The 21457-nt window shown below is 33.8% G+C and overlaps 2 protein-coding genes across 2 annotated transcripts; both read right to left on the bottom strand.

Annotated features, from left to right (window-relative positions):
- Window positions 1–246: 246 nt before the first annotated feature.
- Window positions 247–13568, bottom strand: LOC110644374 (ran-binding protein M homolog). Its single transcript, XM_021797096.2, has 10 exons — window positions 13018–13568; window positions 10550–10696; window positions 10333–10419; window positions 7798–7843; window positions 6703–6779; window positions 5174–5336; window positions 2457–2525; window positions 2276–2335; window positions 1736–1822; window positions 247–885 (listed from the first exon to the last, which is right to left on the bottom strand). The coding sequence occupies exons 1-10, from the start codon at window positions 13434–13436 to the stop codon at window positions 604–606; spliced, it is 1437 nt and encodes a 478-aa protein (XP_021652788.1). The 5' UTR covers window positions 13437–13568; the 3' UTR covers window positions 247–603.
- A 1338-nt stretch (window positions 13569–14906) lies between these two features.
- LOC110644373 (protein SMAX1-LIKE 6) lies at window positions 14907–20146 on the bottom strand. Its single transcript, XM_021797095.2, has 3 exons — window positions 18476–20146; window positions 17077–17320; window positions 14907–16930 (listed from the first exon to the last, which is right to left on the bottom strand). Exons 1-3 carry the CDS (start codon window positions 19639–19641, stop codon window positions 15023–15025), a joined length of 3318 nt encoding a protein of 1105 aa, XP_021652787.2. The 5' UTR covers window positions 19642–20146; the 3' UTR covers window positions 14907–15022.
- Window positions 20147–21457: the final 1311 nt, after the last annotated feature.

Genomic DNA, 21457 nt, shown 5'->3' with positions numbered 1-21457 from the left:
AATGAATTTTAAAAGAGTCCAAATTATTTCAAATTGAAAACAAAAATAACTATAATTTACCCTTTCTTTTATAAGAAAAAAGAAAATAATCAAGCAGCCTAATAGAAGAATTCAAAATGTTGGCCCCATCCCGTAATGGCAAAAGGTCCAATAGGGTCATAGAGTTAACTGTTTCAAACATTCACAGAATTATTTTGCTTAACTACTCAAAAATACCGAGACGAAAGCTTGTACAAATCCATGCAATGCAACAACAGAACTTTCAACATGTTTTCTATAGAATGAAACGGAGCGTAAATGCTAAAATCTTGGACAATGTATACTCCTGTAAACCACATATATACAGGAACCTCCGAAATTAACTACTATAACCACATGTAAGAAGAATAGTCAGAGACCACAGTTCAAGATCATATTTTGCAAGGTTACAAGCTTTGGGGAAATTGAGAAATACCTTTTAACTCTCACCTCAAATCTTAGCCATACATGAAGGAGTCCACCGACGCACGACACTCGCTCTGCTTTATCTGATCGCTTGAATTGCAGTTCAGGAAAAGGTTTACCGCCAATATGAACAGTGAAAGACAAAGGAGATCATGTGAGTTAGCACTTGGCCTTCTTGCCACTGTTGAGTACTCTCTGCAAATGGAAAGCTTCACCTTGATCCCCATTCAAGGACCTTCTCTCCAAACAGCAAACAGTAAGCTGCCTCAGTAACCTCTCAAGATACGAGCGCAAGCAACCTTGCAAATCCTTCAGATTGGGATTTGTTGACAAGATCATAGCATTTACAGTGTCGGCCACTATCTCACGCTGTGACTCTTCAAGAAGATAGCCAACAGAGGAGTCTTGTGGCTGTTCATATGCCAGCAAAGCAACACAGTCCTGCAGGGAGCAAGAGAACCCAATGATGAATTAGCCTATTAACATGACAGATAAAGAATCTAATCGTGTTCAACCTACATAATTATTCAACCCATTCTTATTCAAATAGAAGATGCCAATAGGCATGACAACACCAACCAAATTTTAACTGCCACAATATTCATTGGTAACAGAATCAGTAAATTCCACATCAACCCCAACTAAAAAAAAGTTGGCTAAGCAATTGATTTATAACACCAGAAAGCCAAGGATCCATCAATGGTTCCGTTTATTTTTGACATGATATTCAAAAGTTCTGTTTTGTTGTAGAATTTCACTAGTGAAACAAAATAGCATTTCTGAATTCAAAATTTTTTTGACAGCTGGGAATCAGAGCCTCAACGAAGAAACACTTTTTCTTCTAATGGCAACCAACTCTCTCTCACCCATATGCAAGACTAAAATGAACATTAGCCTGTTTACTAAGAACAATGAATAAAACAATGAAAAGAGCAACATTCCATGCCATGGTCATTTTTTATTCCATGCATCACACCAAGCAGCAGTATTTTCTCAAATGTAAGTGGCTGAAGCAACATTGGAATTTGATTTAACAATTTCAATGCGTCTCAAACCTGCAAGAGGAAGAAAAGTGCTCTGGAATTTGACAATCATCAATTTGCATCCAAACATCTTAAGAGAACTGCTAAGATACAATTTCTTGTGGCTGAGAGCCTTAGACACAACCCAGTAACCAACTCTCCTTCAACGACGGAAGTCAAAAGTTCGAATCCACCCTCCCCCATTTACCAGAACTTACATTTCTTAGGCACAAAATATATTTCTATTTGATAAATGCACTTTCCAATACCTGAACTAGATCATCAAACCCAGGCAACTCAAAGAACTTTGCCAATTCAATCCTTCCATATTTCACCGCCTCCTCCAGAGATCCAACCTATACACATTGCATTTAATGCCGTGTCAGTAATTTTGTCAAAATATGCAATATAAACAAAACTAGAATCATTTGTGACATAGAGACAAAGATTAATATTTTGCATAGAGAATACATTCCATGGCATAAGAGAGCCATTAAATAATTGCATTAGGGAATAGCCATAAACACAAGTTACAATATCATAAAACTGAATACAAAAGTTTCCCGACATAAATTACATAATAAAATGCTGCAATATCTGATTTCAACATGTACTACAGCAAGCTTTCAGAATAATAAAATACATGTCAGTCTACAATCATTATCACCAGTAAAAGATTAAAAATCTTTTTCAGAATAATAAAATACACGTCAGTCTACAAACATTATCACCAGTAAAAGATTAAAAATCTTTCTTCCAAAAAATTATAGAACTATCCATAAGCAAACTAAATAAGCAAGAAAACATACCCGAACCAATTCAATAAATTTTTGACAGTGAAGCAGAAAGCAAGTGGCCGATCTTTCATCCTGCATAAAGCAAAGCAAAACTGAGTCATAACTAAGAATAAATAAATAAAGCAATGATTCTAGCAATGATGGAACATGGATAGTACAAGTGATGATACAAAATAAATTACATTATGTTTACCTGAACAATCTGTGGATACCAGTCACGAAGTTTACCAATTGCAGCATCAATATCACCATTCCTAATTAACTGCATTAGTATAGAAAAGGAACATATGTCAGCAAAATCAAATCTTACATTCAAACACTTGGAAAGAAGAAAAGCAGTAGTAGTTAAATAAATTATTAAGGGTGGCTTCTATGGTTACTTTATTTTAAACAAAGTAGGATTACTTTGATTCCAAAAAAAAAAAAACCTTCACATAATTTACACACGCACGCAAAATATTTTTAGTAAATTGATATAGTAAGACATTATATTAAATTGATAACAACGTATTGAATTATTTACTTTTAAAATAGAAGATACAATAATTATTAGTTCAAAATAATATTTAATTATATTATTTATAAGAAATACTATATACTTATATTTTTCTGAAGTGTCATTATTTTTCGTTAATCTAATAAACTTTTTAAAAACAACTACTTTGTGGAAAATGTCACTTTACGTAAATTATGAGATACATGCATAAACTTCATAAAAAAATTTTTGTGAAAACTTTGTTTTAAACAAAATAACTGTAGAAACTACCAATACTAAAAGCAACAACGTTGAGGTCAAAGATTGAGGAATATGTTCAATGATAGCATAAACGAATGACAATGAAATGAGAAATCAATTAATGAAAGAGACTACAATCAAACATAACTAACAGAAGCTTTTTATTCTCCGAGTAAAACTTATGCATATAATTTTTATAAATTGCATTCCAATTTTGTATTTGGGAGATCAAAATTGAAAGATTAATCCATAATTTAAAACACGATAGCAAATATCAAATTACACACTAATCTTTCCGTAAATTAAAAACCAAAAAAATTGATAAAAAGCTAATTAATTATTAGTACCTTGCCACACATCTTTTCTAAGAAAAGCATACTATTTGCGTAACATCTGCACAAATATATTCTTAACAAATAGTATAGTTAAATTAAGTTCCAAAACCCTTTACTCAATCTTAGCAATCATTTGTTCACTTACTAAAAACCAATTATTTTGGCAGAAAGCAAAAATCATTGCTTGGTTGAACAACAGAAAGTGAATTTTGGAAGGATAAATTACAGAAACCCACTCAAGTTTGTTATAACATACGCTTGATCTCTGCTATTTCAAAACAGCAATTTTTAATCCTACACTATCATTGATAAAAAGTGTAAGTTTTTACCGACAAAAGTGTTTTACAATATTAAAGTACAAAAACTAAAGGGCAATAAATTTTAAAATCTAAAGGACTAAAATTTTGACTCAATTTAAAATGTTAGGGACCAAAGGGTAGCGCCTTTAACAAACCATAGAGGCCAATATAACTAATTTCAAAACAAGGATGAAAGTGTATATTATATGCTGGACTGTAGGGGATTTCAGTAATTTACCCTTTTGAAATTCAAAAAAATAAATAAGTTTCTTTTCATGAAAAGAAAAAGGGCTTTGTGCTTTCTCATGTGAATCACTATTCAATTGTTTAGCACTAACACCTAGCAAAAAGGGAAATTATAAGTTCTAAACTTTTTAAATTACTTTTGCTTTATATAAAATATTTTTAAAATGTTAAAATGTACTAAAGTCATAAGCTAATTAGCTTACCTCTATATATAGAAGTTTAAACAACCCAAATACACCAGGTGTACAAAAGAGAAGCTCATAAAAGAGTTTAGAAGATGGATAAACAAGAAAACAAGAGATAGAGAACATCTATAAACTCTCCAAAGGAACCAGAGCAGAAAACACGCATGCACGCTGAGAAGGCATCATCTTTATTTTAATCTCAACACTTGAGTCTGTATGCCATTCTCACAAATACCTAACCTTTCCTACCAAACTTAATAGTCCAATAATCTAATGCCACAATGAAGCTGCTTCCCATACCTCCTTCCTGCGCCCTTCCCTATCACCTCCTTAACAGATTATGGCATGATTACACAAAGCAAAATAAAGAACATACTCTAAAGTGCCAAGGAAATTGAGTATTGTGCAAAAGATAGTTAAACATTTGCCATCATTTTTACAGATGACCAGCTAATACAATTTTTTCCCCTTCCCGGTTCCCATCAAATTTTGTGTCGTTAGCATACGCATAAAGATGCTTTTTAAGCAATAAGTTAAACATCAAAGGGAACATGGGCTTTCCAAATGTTCTCCATGGAAAAGAAAATCTAGTTCTTTCCACTCATCAAATAAAATCCTATAGTAGCTCTCTTATCCTGTGCTATAGCAAATCTAATGATAAATTTTACGGTTTTCTTTTTCTTTTAGAGGAGGGAAAGGGGTGAATGCTTCATGCAATGAGGAGATTGACACAAATACATTTGGAATGCCAATCGAAGGGAAAAGAAAAATTATCTTTTATATAAGCACAAATGCGAAATAGAATTCTATGCCAAAAAGAAACAAACTTTTATAAAAGCACAACTGCGGAACAGGAAAGAATCTATGCCAAAAAAAAAAAAAACTTTATTCAGGTTTTTCATGCCCCAAACAAAAAAAGAACAATCCTTAACAAAAAGATACCCAGAAAAATAAACTTATCCTTATGTTAAAGAACCATCAACACCGTATTCATATAATATTTCTTACTAGACTTATAATTAACTCATCCAAAGCCTACAAAAACTAAATATGAACCTATCTAAACTACTAATTTAAATAGAAACATCAATTGTGAAACCAATTCATACCTGTCGAAGAGTTTTTCTCTGGTTTAATGCATATGTGATGTCCTGCTCGTCAAACCCATTCTCTTGAGCTATATATATAGGAGGGACAGTACTTTTACTAGCCAAGTCAAAAGAATTGAGAGTCTCCTCATAGCCATAATGCAGTAAGTAGGCGCGAACAAGTCTGCTCATGAAATACAAATTAATCATGAACTGAGAAAATAATAAGATATATATAATAACAAAAACAATAATTGCAGCATCTCAATGATAATTGGCTACCAAGATAAAACATAATCATTTGCAGTCATATTAGGTTTGAAATATCGATGCGCAAAAGATGAATCAATAAGCAACTAAGCATGAGCTTCCAAACTGGAAATCCGGCTCAACTTCAAAATTCAAGCTATGATAATTATTATAATTAACCAACATTAACCTGCTCATAAAATGTTACATCTTATCATTCAAATGCACTGGGAAAAAAATTACAAATGAATAAGCTGTGCACAGAATAAGTTGCCAGACTCCTACTAGGATTCAGAATAAATACAGAAGACCAAAATTATCAACACTTAAATATAACATCATAAAAATGATAACCAAATAAAATAAACCATCATTGCCTATCATTTAAATTTTAAGCCACGCAAAGATTCCAGTGAAACTACAGCAGTATTGATTGGTTAAGAATCAGAAAATGGAATGATCCCTGGCATGCACAATTTTAGATATATAAAAAAAAAATCTCAACATTTGTATTGTTCCCATGAGAACAAATATGGGTGACAGCAGAAACCAAAATTTGGAGAAGAAAAAAAAGTTGATAACTACTTTATGTTTGACATGAATGCATCAACGATAATATGAGGCAGATACAACAAAAAACTTCAATATCAGGTAACCTGTAACCATTAGCAATACAAAGACTCCCAACATTCCAAACCTCAGAAACTCCTAAGGCGTGTTACTTTCCAACTCTAAGAAAGTAAGAACTAAGATTCAGCCTTGTTTCCACCCTCCTCCTAACTACTCTTTTTTTTTCTCTGTTTTGGGGGGGGGGGGGGGGGGGGGGGGGGTGGGGTGGGTTGGTGGTGTTTAAAGAAAATTTTCTTGAAAAAGAAAGAGATCTACCCTCTTCCCCATACATGAATTTAATGTTGTGGCTCTCCAGCTCGAGAGATTCTTAGAAAGTATAACTGCACTTCATTAAAACCAAAGTTTTGTTCCCTCATTCCACAATGTTTGATATCAATATGGCACCAGCCCATTCCATTCCATCCTTCTATCACTTGAACCAAAACCCAAGATTACTTCATATATGGACTTTGGAAATACATATTTTGAATTGAAAAAGATTAAGATATAAAAAAATAAAAAATAAAAGAGAATCACAGTGACAAGAGATAAACACAGAAATTATTTGTCAGGATCCAATAATCAATTTTAATATCAATTTCTAAATATTCCTTTCAAAACACATCGTGTTACTCAGAATCAAAAGGACAAAAAGGTTTGTTTAAAAGAGATTCATATTGTTTTGAACTTACCCATAACTGACATTTGGTGGCAAGGATATTTTCTCAATTGTAATTTGTTGCTTCATCCTTTCCTGTGCTTCATATTCCTGATTAAAAAAAATAAAAATAAACAGTGGGCAACATTAATAATGAACAGAATTTTTTCCAAATTGTGACAATTTCAAAAATATGCGAATGAAGTTCATTATTTTATTTTAGCCACAAATTTATACACAAGAATGAAGTGAAACATCAAGAGTACCCAGACAAAGGATATTATGCAAGCAAACCAAATATTTAAAATAAAACAACAATGCATGAAAAGCAATATATGTATTTTGAGCCCTAAAAAATATGAACAACAGCATATGCTATTTCAGCAGCACAAAATAAAGTACTACTTGATTCTAGCAAGACTATACATAAGCTTTAAAAATATATACAAACAACTTTAGGTGCCAGGTGAAATGACTTTCAAGAAGCAAGTAATGTGATAATTAAACAGAAATTTGTTTGCAGATATAGAATGATAACACCATGCACCACCCAAGTACAAGACTTTGTTACACATCGTATCATTAACTGGCCAATAGAAGGGCAGAAATTTTAGTTTTTAGGCTCTTCTATAAATACAAAATTGAATTTCCTAAGCCTCAGAATTGATCTCATGACTCATGCAGACTGAAAAGATTATATTATATATATATATATAATTTCAATTAACAACAGACCCAGCTATGGTCCAGTTCGGAACTAATCCAACCCAGAACCAAAAGCGGTCAAAACTGAATTGACCAAAACCAGTCTCAAACCAGACCAAACCAGCTGGTTCAGTCCAGTTCTAGGCCAAAAACTGATATGTTTTCCTTTTAAAAAATAAAAAAAAATGGAAAAAAAATCTAAACCATTGGCTTTGATCAAAACCAGATCGAACTAGACTGGACTGGAATCGGGACCAAAACCGGAACTGGAACTGGAACTAAGGGGGACCTGCAGTCCAGTCCAGTTCCCTAAGACCGCTGAACCAGAACCACTGGTTCCGGACCAGATCTGACCGTGTCCATCCCTACTTAACAACAAAAGAATAATAATACATGAGGAAGAATAATAGACAGGATATCTTGCCTTAAGATCAAAAGCAAATTGTTTCTGCCCAAAGTTGACTTCAATCCTGCCAGATTGAAATCACATTGCACATTAAGAAATCAGAAAATATACCACCATTTTAATATTAGCACAATTGGGAAATAGAAGGAAACATCTAGAGAAATCTTAACAGGCTAACAATTATTCATCAAAGATGAAATATGCCATGAGAGGCAATAGGTGCACTTGCAATGCATAGCATATAATGACAATTTTGTTAGTGTAAGAAATTATTGAGTGGGGCAAAATTGTCTGCGGCCTTATAAACATCTTAATATATAGAACTCCAAATAAGCAAACTAGACATTTCAGTCATAAAGCTGAACAGCTTTTGACAGAAATTTCAAAGCTGAACTGCTGAAATTCATGAGATGAAAGACATTTTAGAGTATGACACTTATTTTATCAACTAATAGGTCAAGTATCTTCTTGTAGTGCTCCAAAATGAGTATGAATGCACACAGCTTGGCTTCAATATGCAATGCAGTAACAGCATGCACACACTTGACCATGAATGCACGTGCATACGCATACAAAAGCAAAGCAACAGAATTAAAATCAAAACAAATGAACTCACTGCTTGTGGTTTGCAATATGGTTAAAATATTCAAGCGGACCCAAGTGACACACAGTCACACACACAAATTGAAGCCAAGTGAAGTGACTTTTAAATTTGTTTTTAAAAGCAGGTAGTGCCTTCATGAACAAAATTACAACCATATTACTTCAATTCAACAGAACATCAATCACAATGCTATGTGAAAATAAGCCAAAAATGCCCGCTTCTCATCTTATAAAAATGTCAAAATGTCGATTCTGGCACAAATGCTTGAGCATAATATTTTGACATTTGGGTGAAAAAAAAAATTATAACATCACTCCAAACATGAGAAAACACAGTTCAACATTTATTCCATTAAGGGTCAGATTGTTTCAAGGAAAATGTTTTTCCAGAAACAATTTTCCACATTTTCTCACAGATAAAAGTGTTTGGGAACATTAATCAACAATAAATCATTTCTTTACCAAAGGTAAAACTATAGTGTTCAAAAAAAAAAAAACACTTTTTTCTTTAAAATTGGGAAGTCATTTTCGGGACTCTGATCACCTAATAAAAAGGGAAGGAACCTACAAAGGAATTTACAGTCACATATCCATTAGTCCATCAAGCACCAGCAATCATCACCAACCACCAGCAGCTGCCACAGATGCCCAATCACATTTTACATGCTCTTTAGTGTAACTTCCTCTCATATTCAACTACATATAACTTGCAAGTCCAAACATTTTCAGTCTTATATACTAAGAGAAAATTAAGAATTTCCCAGTTACTCCAAACAGTAGAATATAATTTTTCCAACTTATTTTCAACATTGCTATAACATAGCAGAAAACAAATTATTTTTTCAAAATGCTTTCCTCAAAAAAATTTTCTACAGACATTGTGGGCCTGTTCACTTGCGGAAAACAGTTCCGTATTTTTCATTTTCCATTTTCTAAGAAAACTCCAATTTTCATTTTCCATGAAAAATAAGGGAAAACACGGAAAAACACGTTCACCTGCCAATAATAGAAAACAATATTCTAATTTGAAAGATTTTTTTAAAAAAATTCATATCTTTAATAAGTTAAAAAAAATAAATTATTATAAAATATATTTAGAAATTTATTTTACTTTTAAAATTTTTTTATTATGTACTGTTCATTTACTTTATAATAATATGATTAATTTTTTTATCATTATAAATAAATATTTTCCCACATAATATTTAATTTTAGTTATGAAAAATTATAGTATAATTTTAATTATAGAGAAGTCATTGTTTTCTATGCGGAAAATAATTAGAAAACAATACTTTTGTTACAAAGGAAAGCTGTGGAAAATAACTTTAAAACTATTTTCCAAATCTTTGTTAAATTTTGGAAAACTGGAAAATTACTTTTCCAGTTCTCCATTTGGAAAATTGTCACCTGTAAACACAAAACTTTGTTTCCAATTTTCTTAAAAAACTTCTCTAGAAAACTATTCCAGTTTTCCACAAGTGAACAAGTCTTTTATATTTTGCAAAACAAATAGCACCTAAATTCAGTCAAGCTTTGCTTTTGTTTATTTAAACAATCAATAACTTTGTATTATTTACAAATTCACTACAAGATTTGTTGTTTATTGCTAAACAGCTTGACTTGCTAACCACTGAAGGTTTGGATAAAAATATTCTTAACCACATGTACGTAGTTTTAGAAAGGAAATAAGTTACATAGGCAGCATTATATCATCACAAAATGCCTAAAGCCAAGTCCAATGCACAAATATAGTATTCAAGAAAAAGATAAAAGACTTAACATGCCAATCCATGTAATCAATAAACTAGATTATAATCAATTAACCTTCACCAATCAAATTAAACAGCAGACATTATTATATCTTTGATGTCTAGATCTTACACAAAATCCAAGAAGCAAAATGCACAAAAATAAGAGCTAAAAAGCATAAATATTTAAAGGACAGCATACTCTTCATTCTGGCTGTGAACAGCAACTGTAGGGAACAAGGGACCTTTCATTTCATTGCACACCGCCCCAACTACTGCTCCATTTTTACTACAACATAGGAACACATGTTAAAGTAAATATTTCAAAATAGAAGGTGTATTTACACTTACAACTTGCACATGCAATAATACTTTTAATCCAGCAACAAATATATTGACCAAAGTGGGCACTTTCTTACGTGAAAAAGAATTCCTGTGAAGCATAATTAATACCAGCACCAACTGTATCCTTGGCAGTAAAGGTTGGACCAAATTGCTCACCCTTTCCTTGTCCACGATACAGATATCCATCATCTCCATGATATCCGCAACTGTTTGCTTCCCAACTGCCATGGGAAATGAAAAGGAAAAAGGAGTTAATAAAGGATTACACTTCAAAATTTGCATACATTGTGAGGAAAAAAAATTTTAAGCCACATTCATAACAAAGCACATTTTGTCTGCAACTTTTCGGAAGCAAATTTAAAACCCCATCATCCAGCTTATCTAAATCTCCTCCAAATCAGTGGAGCATTCCAAAAGGATTTCATTTTTTCCAATGTTATAAGATAAGGCCCCAAGGGCTGATACACATTTGAAGCCAGCGGTAAGGCACTTTGCTTAGGCATAGGCAGACCTAATACACAGCAGTACACATGGCTATTCTTGGAGCTTTAGGCAAGAAAATATGCACCTAATGAATGATTTTCAGTTTTTATGGTATACTAGATCACATCACATTGTTTACGCATACTATTATAGTATCTGAGACACATTGACGGATCTATGTTATGATGAGTGGGGTCAACTGACTATATATGTATTCCCAAGGCATGCACTTGTTCAGGTTTCGAGGGACATCAGATTTCTCCTTACTAGTTGGTTTTACTTAATACTATTGCATATTCTTTAAGCCATGTGATTGGTTTTTAACTGCTAGGCTAGGTTTTTAACCAATAGGTGGTATTTTCTATATCAATAACATCAAAGCAATTACATTCAATAAACTCTTAAAGCCTAGGCATGGCTAAAATCCAAAATAACAATTAGTTGATTTTGGAGAGGAGATTAACAAAGCTACGTATCTCCCTCTTAGTCAATTCAACTGTTTGTTGCACCACCAACAAGTAGAAGTGCTCCTAGGTTTAGGGCTAATCCCTGGCATATTATAAACAAGAGGAGAGTAATTTAGAGTAAATGGAAAGAAAAGAAGAAAGCATTGCAAGCCTTAACTTAATGAAGGGGAAGAAGAAGAAGAATATCTTTTTGGTTCACAGTAGAGAGTGAAGACACTTACAATTGGGTTCTCTAGAAGCAGCTTGAAGGGAGAATTTAAGATGTTATTCATCTTTTGTGTTCATGTTGGACTATAATTACTGGTGGTTGCTTTATTTTTCCCTCCATTTGTGAACATGACTTACATTGAACTAGCCTTACAAGTAAATAGATTTCTGTTTAGTGTTCATATTTTCCTATGAATTTTTTAATATTTTGGGCATTCTACAACATACAGTGGAGAACATTTAAATGCAGGATGGAAGAGCAAGAAAAGGCCTAGAACACATCCAAACCTCAACCATCCTTGAATCCTCTAGGAACATAAATTCTGGGATCCACCAAAGAACCGAAACTTTATTTAGTTCACCATCTCCCTCAACAACTACATAAGATGCCTATTCATAAGAATGGAAATCCTAAATTTACTTAGAAAAGTTTATTAAAAAAAGAACTCCTAAACTTACTTGAAAACAGAGGAAACTAAATCTTAAACTAATAAAATAAAAATTACAAGAATCTAATTAAAAGCGCTTAATATACACAATAAAATAATAGCGCCACTGCATCCTATTTATATAAAAGTATTTTGTGCACAACTGCACAAGTTAATCCTCGAGTAAGCGCCTGTGCCTTGGGCAACCTAGCATCAAATTGCTTAGCACTTTTGAAAACATTATTCTTTACTAAGAATTCAACACTAGGGGTTGCATCTGGATTTCTTTTTATTTGCACTTAGAACTCAAAATAAATAATTTATCACAAAAAAGCACCTAACATGTTAAAACCAACATATGATAATGAAATTTATTTATCTGTTATCTGTGAAAACTTTTTCTGATCATGGTTATAATCACAAACAGACAGTGAAAGCAATGAAAGCCACTCAGAAACAGTTGATCACTTTGTACAGAATGAACGCAGTGAACAGTTGTTCTCTTCAACATGCCAACCAAGCTCGTATTGCACAAACATTTTAGTTAGATCTAAAAGGTGAATCTCTATCGCCATTTCTTCACCCTCCGTAATTACTAAATAGTTATTTTACCTTATTTGGGCTAATATTCCCATTGATCAAATAACAGAGATTTTTCTTTCTTCATTTTCTCTTGAACCAAACAGAACCCAATTGTCTACATTTCAGTATTTCACCCAAGTTCTTTACTCTTCTTTCAGCTATAATGAACATAGGATCTCTTCATGAATTCTTTGATATATACAACCACAGTCAAATTCATCACAGCTAGTAGAACCTTGGGGGAAAAAATTCTTATGAACCAAAGACACCTACATTGACCTTATTTTCTTTTCATTTCCATCATCTCCTCAATACCAAAGCAACTAATCCGAGTGCAATTGCTAATTCAACAAAAATCCAAGAAAAAAAAATTACCCGGGTTGCCGGCGCATCTTAAAGGTGTCATTAGTGAAGCCAATAGCAATCTGCCCTTTAGCCCCAGCATTCTTAACATAAATCTCGAAGTAATAAACAAGCCGCTTAACAGGAGCAGGCTTATTGGCTTGGACAGCGCCGACGTCATGGCCGTGAAGATTAACATTTGTGTACTTAATAGAAAGCTTGTCGGTGGACATCACAAGAAACCCTCCGGAGCTATTGATCGTGTTGAGCTCAGTAGGCTCATCCTCCCGGTCGTCCTCTTCCATCATCGTCGACGCACAAGGAGCCCCAGGCGCCGGCGAGTACTGCCGCGCAAGCTTGAGAAAGTAGGAGGCGGGATCTTGCTGGTGATTGGAATGAACAGAGTTGCTGCCATTGGAAGTAGGGGTGGTGGGGGTTGTGTTGTTGCTCATTTTGAAACCCTAGGGTTCTTAATGGATCATTTAGCTTGAAAAATTAGAGATTATAATGGTAGAGAGAGAGAAGGGTTTCCCTTTTGCTTGAAGAAATGAAAGACGAAGTGAGAACAGAAGAGAAGCATCTTTCTGCGAGCTCATTCGGTGGTTTTGATTGTCTGCTGTGAGCTAAGGTGTGGTGTCGGTGTAGTTTATGACGTGGCGGAATCAGGTGGTTTCATTATTTCCAACGGTTTTGATTGGCTCAGGCTACTGCTCAATATTATTCGGATTATTTTTTTTTTATATAAATGTGTATATGTATATTTAAAATTAATTTTGACAATTTTTTAATACAGTTTTTAACTATATTATAATAATTTTTTTGTTAGGTTTGGATATGCTTATAAGGATAAGCATTAGATTGATTAGATTTTAAATCAAATTAAATTAAAAAAAATTGAATAATTAATAATTTATTATAATTAATTAAATTGAACATTTTGGGAAGCTTAGACTTTCAAGCTTTGGTCTAGCAGTGAATTGAGGAGGAAAAAAAATTTAAAATTTGATTAATTTGACTTTTTTAATTAATTTAATAAAATAATTAAACTGAATAAAAAATACAATTTCCAAAAATAATTAACTAAACTGATTCTATTGATAAAACCAACCGAATAAATTAAATTAGTCCAATTTTTAATTGTTTACATATGAAATAATTGAATATTTTTTTTAAAATGTCATTTTAATTAAAAAAATTTAAAACTTAACTACACTTCTATATTTTTTGGAAAGATTGAATTTAGTTATTTTTAATTTTTTTTATCTAATTTAATTTAAAAATTTTAATTTAATTTAATTTAATTTAAAAAATAAAAATAAAAAATAAAATTTTTACATTTTTAAATTTAAATTAAAAAATTTAGTACTAAAATTAAAAAAAAATAATTTTTAAATTTTTTATTTAAATAAAAAAATTTAATTTATAAAATTAAGTTTAAATTGAAATTTCTTTATTAATTTATAAAAAAATTAAAAATAGGTCAAATCAATTTTATTTTATAGACGCTAAATTGATCATTTTATTAATTAAAAAATAAAAAATAATTTTCGCATCTAATTATTTTTTTAATAGATTAATTGAGAAAAATAAACAAATTCTATTTTATGAATCATTATCATCGTTGAAGTCAAGTGTCGAAGGAACACAGGCAACTTTCAGAGGCATTCAAATTCGCGCCTGGCATCAAAAGAAACGCAAAACTTGACAAAACTTCTTCTGTTTTCCACTTCTGAGACCAGCAAGTGAGACCTCTCCTGTCTTGAGAAATTCAGCCTCGAAACTTGCACTGACCAGCTTCCATTTTCATGCAAAGCAAAGGCCGAAGGACCATGGAACTTGCCCAATTAGAAGACATATTATGAACTTCTTCCCACTTTGTTTTCTCTTTTCCTTCTTCAAATACTCACATTCAACACAAGAGGAAAACAAATAGCCCCAAAACTTTATGGCATTTGATTAACCATAAAAGGCATTTCAGATGCTAAAAGCTACATTATACATATAATTACAAAAAACATTGGTGAGCTAGAAAATCAGTTCACAGATTAATTCTTGAAGGAAGGCATATTCCAGCAGCTTGATCCTCCACAAAAAGGCCTCTACAAGTAACTAGTTTTACAACATATTTAACATTACTGTGGTACTTCTGCCGAGCTTCAGTGAAGCCTCTGCCGAGGACTCTTTCAATCCAGTCCTCCACTGCTCTGCTTCTGGCAGATAACCAAGAAGCTGCAATCATTTGCACCATGACTTCATCATCAATCTCCAGTAAAAACTCAGATCCAAATGCCTTCTGAAATTGTATGCTGATTTCCATCACTATTTTCTCACCAAGCGCATCAAAATCAAATGGCTTGAATAATACCTTTTCATCTACTTGATCAAAGAAATCTTCCAACCAAGTTTCTGAGTTTTCAGAGATGGAGTCACTGTCACAACAACCAGAATTGGTGTTGTCTTCTGTCTCCTCTACAGGGAGATTCAAATCCAGAGAAGATCCCAATACTTTATGTGGTAGTTTCTTAGCCTTGTAATTTAATTCCTGCTCTGTAAAGTTGGTGGTTCCCTCCAGCTTTCTTTTATTCACAGATGTAGTGGAAGTCACTTTTCTTGAAATCTTCACATTCCTTCCATTGCTTCCGCTGGCACCCTCAGCAGCATGTTCAATTAATATTTGCATTTGCCAGTTTTTGGCTCCAAGAATGTCTTCTTCGGATAACTTTACAGGTTCCTTCAGTGGCTGAAAATTTGTATTACCCATTCCAATTGTTGATGTCGTCACAAAAATCATGTTATTGGTGCTGATTTCTCTCCCATGTGAATCTGGAAATTTGCCTGTTGTCACAGCCTGGAACAAGCTATTCTGGGCCAGAAAATCAGCCTTGTCTACATTTTCAAGAAGCAAGACAGATTGGGGCTTCTTGCTCAACTCCATTGCAATATAATCAACAACAGTCTTCCCCCTAAATTTCACATCATAATCATTTAATTCTTGGCATTCAAAGACAGAATCTGATGGGTTAACCCCACCTTGGAAGCTCAAATCCACAGAGATTAAGTTCTCATGGCTACCAAAAATTATCTCAGCAAGCATGGAAGCAATTTTTTTCTTCCCAACTTTGTCATGTCCAACGAAAGTAAGCCAAATATCTCCTCTCACAGTTGAGCCACGATGTCTTCCATATCCTGCTTTACAACGAGATATAGCTTGACTAATAGCACATATGGCATCCTCTTGCCACCCAACTTTTTCATTAAGAGCTTTCTTGATTGATTTGTAATCTCTTGAATCAAAATGCTCTCCTGAAGAAGGATTAGAACATGAAGAAGGTTGTATGACCTGATGTGAATTACTTTCACTAATTCCAAACTTGGAAGAATTAAAACCTAAAAAGTGCTGATAATGCTCTCTGTGATCACCTAACTTTGGAGTATTTGGCCTCCGAGAGCATGATGCGAAGATTGTTCCTAACCCCAAATCTGTGGTCACAGAAGTGACAGATGAAGATGATGTGTGATCAGCAGGCAGACTCATATTGGGCAGAGTCAAAGGGGTAAACCAAGGACTATCTTTCTCTTTTTGCTGACTTTTTGATGCTTCTTTGATTAGCTTAGATTGGCAATTGACATTCTCAGTTTCAGAATCTACTGTTATTGGGATGCTATTTCTCTTTGGAAAATCATTTTGCAAATCCATATGAACACCAAGACTAAGATTTGCACATTGACTCTCATTAAGTAGTGAATCTCTGCTGCAGCTACCACTGCTGCTTTCCTTCCTATCTGCAACATATTGAAAGCCCTCCAAAACTAATGCCTGGGCCCTGCCCTGGGAAACATCAAATTTGGAGAAAGGCTGAGCACGATGAATTCGTTGGCAGAAATCACTCCATTTCCTTTGCAGCCCCAAAATTCTAGCATTCAGTGTTGTTCCATCATTTTTGGTCTGCACTGAAGATGATGCACATTCTTATATAAATATTGCCACAAATCAACTAATGAAATATCTTAGATATTAAGATTAAGCCCTTTAGTTTTTTTTTTAAAAAAAAAAATGCAATTAGGATTTCCAACTATGTAGGAGCAACGCACCTTAGCTACATCCAATCCCTTGCCTGTGTCAAGCTGAGCCATCTGTAACCAAGAAGGTAAGTTCTCTGAGTACTGATCTGCAATTGAAACCGTAGAACCCTTCAGCATTGCAGTAACTTCTTGCTCATACTTTGCAGTGCAAAGATGACATTGAGTGATGGATTGAGCTACGTTGCATAACGGATATTTGAGATCAGATGGTGTAGAGAAGAAACCACCAAAAGGAACAAAAGACCCCATCAAGCTGTAAGTATGTCAGGAGCAGGGAACTGTGAGATTTAGTGATTAGAAACAGCAAGAAGCTAAACTGTATGCATGTATAGATACATTTATAACAGATTCTGTAATTGAACTAAGCAATTAACACACTACCTTATGCTGCATATTAATAAACCATAACAAAATCCAATACAGGGTTCAAATGAACTACATAAGCACAATAATACTTTCTTCTTCTTTATATATAATTGAGTGCAGATGTAGTCAAATTTCAAGAGTTAATAACCAAAAATTTCCAAAATGTAGGAAATATCCAAAATTAACCTATACTTCATTTTTGAACTTCAATCATGCCAAACCATGATAGCTAGATTACTGAGCTACAATTGCAACTTACACATTTAGACCAATTTTGTTCATTACCATTTTCCAAAGAAACAACCAAATGCAAATTGGAATATAGTTTGGAGGGTTTTTTTTGGTTTATCAACCAAAAATTTATTGGCATTCAGGATAAAAACCCCACATCTCACGCCAGCTGAAGTAGAAAACTACAACTGGAAAGTGAAAACTATAGCCAAAGCAAGCACAAGCAGAATGCCCTAAGAAAAACAGGGAGAGAGAGAGAGAGAAGAAGAAGAAGAAGAGGATCAGCATTGGAACCATGTAATGCGGTCATACAAACACTGGAACACAAAAATAAAGCAGAGTATAAAATACTCAAAAAATACAAAGAAAGATAAAATAAAGAAAAGAAAATGACAGAGGAAAAGCTTAGAGAATTATCCATTAACTGCATAACACATATTACGCCAATAAAATGAAAACATCAATCACAAAATTTCAAAGAAACTGAAAACATCAATTACAAAATGTTAAAAAGAAACAATAGATAGATACAGCAAGAGCAGATTGTCACTGAGATACAACAACAGAAGATTGTCACTTATAAAGAAAGCACCCCTGTTCTTTTATCTTCTTCTTGTTGCATACTAGAGCAATCTATGGATATGAGGCTTATGTTCCACTTCCCTGAAAGGAAATCATCGAAACCCGCAGACACAACCCAAAAAATAGAGATAGAAGAATAAAACTTAATTATACCCGCATGAAAAATTGAATTTTTGCCTCAACCAATTGAAAGCGAGCACAACAAAGATAAAACGACAAAACTACTTACCTAGATTTGGAGCCAAAACAATCAATAGGGCTTTTAGAAGAAGTGATGGGCAGAATATGAAGATCCCAATCCTTTTCTATAGCTGGAAATTCCCCTAAAAATTTGGAATACGTTTCATATACTGCCGTAGCTCCCATCAACCGCAACTTGTCTTTAAAACCCTCCAATAAACCCGTTAATTTCGAAACCAAGTAACTCAAAGCACCACTGGACAGCTTCTCGTCGACCAAAGCCTTCAGCTCTCCAAAACTCAACACAATACCTGGGCCCGAACACTGCTCCAGTTTATGCCGCAACTCCTCAACCTTGAAATCCATCTTCTCTCTATTGTTCCCTCCTTCACTAAGGAACTCAATTATCTCCTTTTCAACAGATATTAGGCTTAACCCAGCAATCTCGGTGGGCAAAATTCCTCCTCCATCTGTATTTACACATTCGATAAATCTATTTAACGCATCACTAGCACAAGCACCAAGAAGCAACAGATTCTTCCCCTTCACTAAAGCCTCAGCAATTCTCCTACAATTCTCTTCCCCATCCTCGCGCCCACTAGACGGGAAGCTCGAATCGGGTCGACCAAGTTCCGAACCAGTCAAATTACAAAGGAAAACCGGCGGGCACCTCGTCCGCGAGAAATTCGAAGCATGTGTCACCGGCGGGTGAATAACGGCTAACTTAATATCACAACTCCGAAACCCGGCCTCCCCAAATACCCGACTCACAATCGGATCATCCATAATTGATAAAATGAAGTGCTTAAGCTCGACCTTCAAAACCGACGCTGCTTGCTGGTTACAGTGTATTTGCTGCAACTGAAAATTATCAGAGTGCCTCCGCTGATTGGCCTGCGACCGTTTGATTGCCGCCATAAGTGAATTCGAGATTGGAGGTTCATCTGCGGTTTTCGAAGAAGGCAAGCGATCAAGAGAGACACCAACGCAAAGCTCGAGCGCGCCAAACTGAAGGCGCGACGAACAAGCACTGTTTCTGGAGCGTGCACAAGCGTCACGGAGTATAGAAGACGGCAAAGCTAGCAAAGCAGAAACCGCATGGAGAGAAGTAGTCTGGGCGTGGCTCCGGCGACGCGCTACGGCAACAGCATCGTCGAGAACACGCGCAGCCTCGTCCGTTAAAAATTGCCTAGCTAAGCTGACCAGCGTGGGCATCGCCGGCAAGCATATATGATAATATATATGTAAGAGTTAGTTTGTGTCTCTGTTAGGGGTGGACGTAAAAAGGTGATAAAAAAAATTGCAAGGAGGGTTTACTTGAACAACTTTTAGAATTATTTATTGAGAAGGGGAAGTCTGAGGAAGGGAAGGGAAGGGAAAGTTAAGGAAAAGAAAGGGATTCTACGTGTTTGCTTTGTCTGTCATGCGTGCGTGGGACCTAATCCGTCTCTTTGGCAATTGAACAAACATTTGGTAAGCAGGCATTGATTCTCTTGTTCATCTCTGACGAAAGGTGTATACAGCGTATTGGTCTCAGCTCCTGGCCTCCTGCGATCCATTTTGTTTGGAGAGGGAGAGATGCCTCGTCTAAGGAACAAATGGACCAACCACGGCAGTGTAGTCACTGTCCAGCGTCTGCGATAGCCTAAAGAGGAAAAGAAAATCCAAACATCATCCTCATCCATATCCCATAATCACAATGAGCAAATGTTCTTTTTTTTTTTTTATATACATATGTTATTTGAGATTAACATGTTGAACATTTAAGACTAAAATTATAATTTAATCAACATTTAAATTTATAAAAATAATAATAATAATTAAATATATAAAAAAATGGAAATTATCTCATTTTATTGTTTTTTTCAATAAAATAACTATTATCAATTAAAAATTTAGAGCACAATTAACAAAATTTATATTACTTTTTTCACTAATAAGTGAGACTATTTTTAATTTTTTTTTACAAATTATCGATTAAATGACTAATTTATATCTAATTATTATAATTTTTATAAATTTAAGTATTCAATATGTTATAATTTTAATTTAGGTATTCAATGGGTTAGGGGATAAAGTATGTATTTAGCTAATATTTTTCCCATGTGATTTTTTTTTTTTTAAGAAGAAAAGATATTTTGTTAATTAAAAATAAAATATAAAAGTAAAGTATAAATCAATATATCATATTTTTTGTAAATAAAATTAATTATTTATATAAAAAATAATAAAAAATTTAAAATAATTGATAATATTGATAAAATATATACGTTAGTTATTATGCAAAATAGCACACTACTCTTTGTCATGGGAATTGAAAAATGATCGACATCTTGTAAAATATTATTATCTAAAAAAAATAATTATTAATAAATACATATAAAAACTCCTTAATAAAAAAAATAATTTCATTAAATAAGAGAAACATAAAAAAATCCCTTTGGGAAAATGAAAAGTGCTATTAAAATTATTTATGGACAAAATTTAATTTCAACATGTATAAATTAAATTTAATAGTTAATTGTTGATTATTATTGATCAAATGATTTATAGTGTATAGTTAATAATTTTAAAAATTGTCACGACCCAACCTATGGGCCGGACCGGCACTAGGACCTGGGCCAGCCTAAAGCCCCCGAGGCCCGTAGTAAGCCTAACTGTTCATTAACCCAACTCTAAGGCCCATTTGGGCCCAATATCAAGAAATCAACCGGACAGTCCGCCATAAATGGACCTTTCAACGGGAGTTTTGACTCACCCGACCTGTAAACAAAATATATCATCAATTGGGGAGCTCAGCTCACCCTCCACATACTCATATCAGCATAAAAATAAATGGGAGCTCAGCTCCCTCATCCAGTCCATCAAACATGCATATAATAATTTTACAGGTCCACATGACAATTTATATTACAGACCCGAATCATTTAAATATCTCTAACACATGCGGAAATTCTAGGAGTAAATAAAATTACACAAATATTGATAAAACAACCTGCGAAGGAGAAAAGCAGGTTAACCACAATAAAAT

This window comes from Hevea brasiliensis, chromosome 12, assembly GCF_030052815.1.
Source record: "Hevea brasiliensis isolate MT/VB/25A 57/8 chromosome 12, ASM3005281v1, whole genome shotgun sequence".
Taxonomy (NCBI): Eukaryota; Viridiplantae; Streptophyta; class Magnoliopsida; order Malpighiales; family Euphorbiaceae; genus Hevea; species Hevea brasiliensis.
This window is presented reverse-complemented; position numbering and strand designations above follow the sequence as displayed.

Excerpts from the sequence above, each read along its gene's own strand:
- LOC110644374 (XM_021797096.2), bottom strand. The coding sequence starts at position 13,436 with ATGAGCAACAACACAACCCCCACCACCCCTACTTCCAATGGCAGCAAC. Across the intron at positions 2,526-5,173 it reads AGAGAAAAACTCTTCGACAG|TTAATTAGGAATGGTGATAT; the intron begins GTATGAATTGGT and ends ATACTAATGCAG. Across the intron at positions 886-1,735 it reads GGTTTGATGATCTAGTTCAG|GACTGTGTTGCTTTGCTGGC; the intron begins GTATTGGAAAGT and ends TGCTCCCTGCAG.
- LOC110644373 (XM_021797095.2), bottom strand. The coding sequence starts at position 19,641 with ATGCCCACGCTGGTCAGCTTAGCTAGGCAATTTTTAACGGACGAGGCT. Across the intron at positions 17,321-18,475 it reads TGTTTTGGCTCCAAATCTAG|CTTGATGGGGTCTTTTGTTC; the intron begins GTAAGTAGTTTT and ends ACATACTTACAG. Across the intron at positions 16,931-17,076 it reads AGGGATTGGATGTAGCTAAG|ACCAAAAATGATGGAACAAC; the intron begins GTGCGTTGCTCC and ends TCTTCAGTGCAG.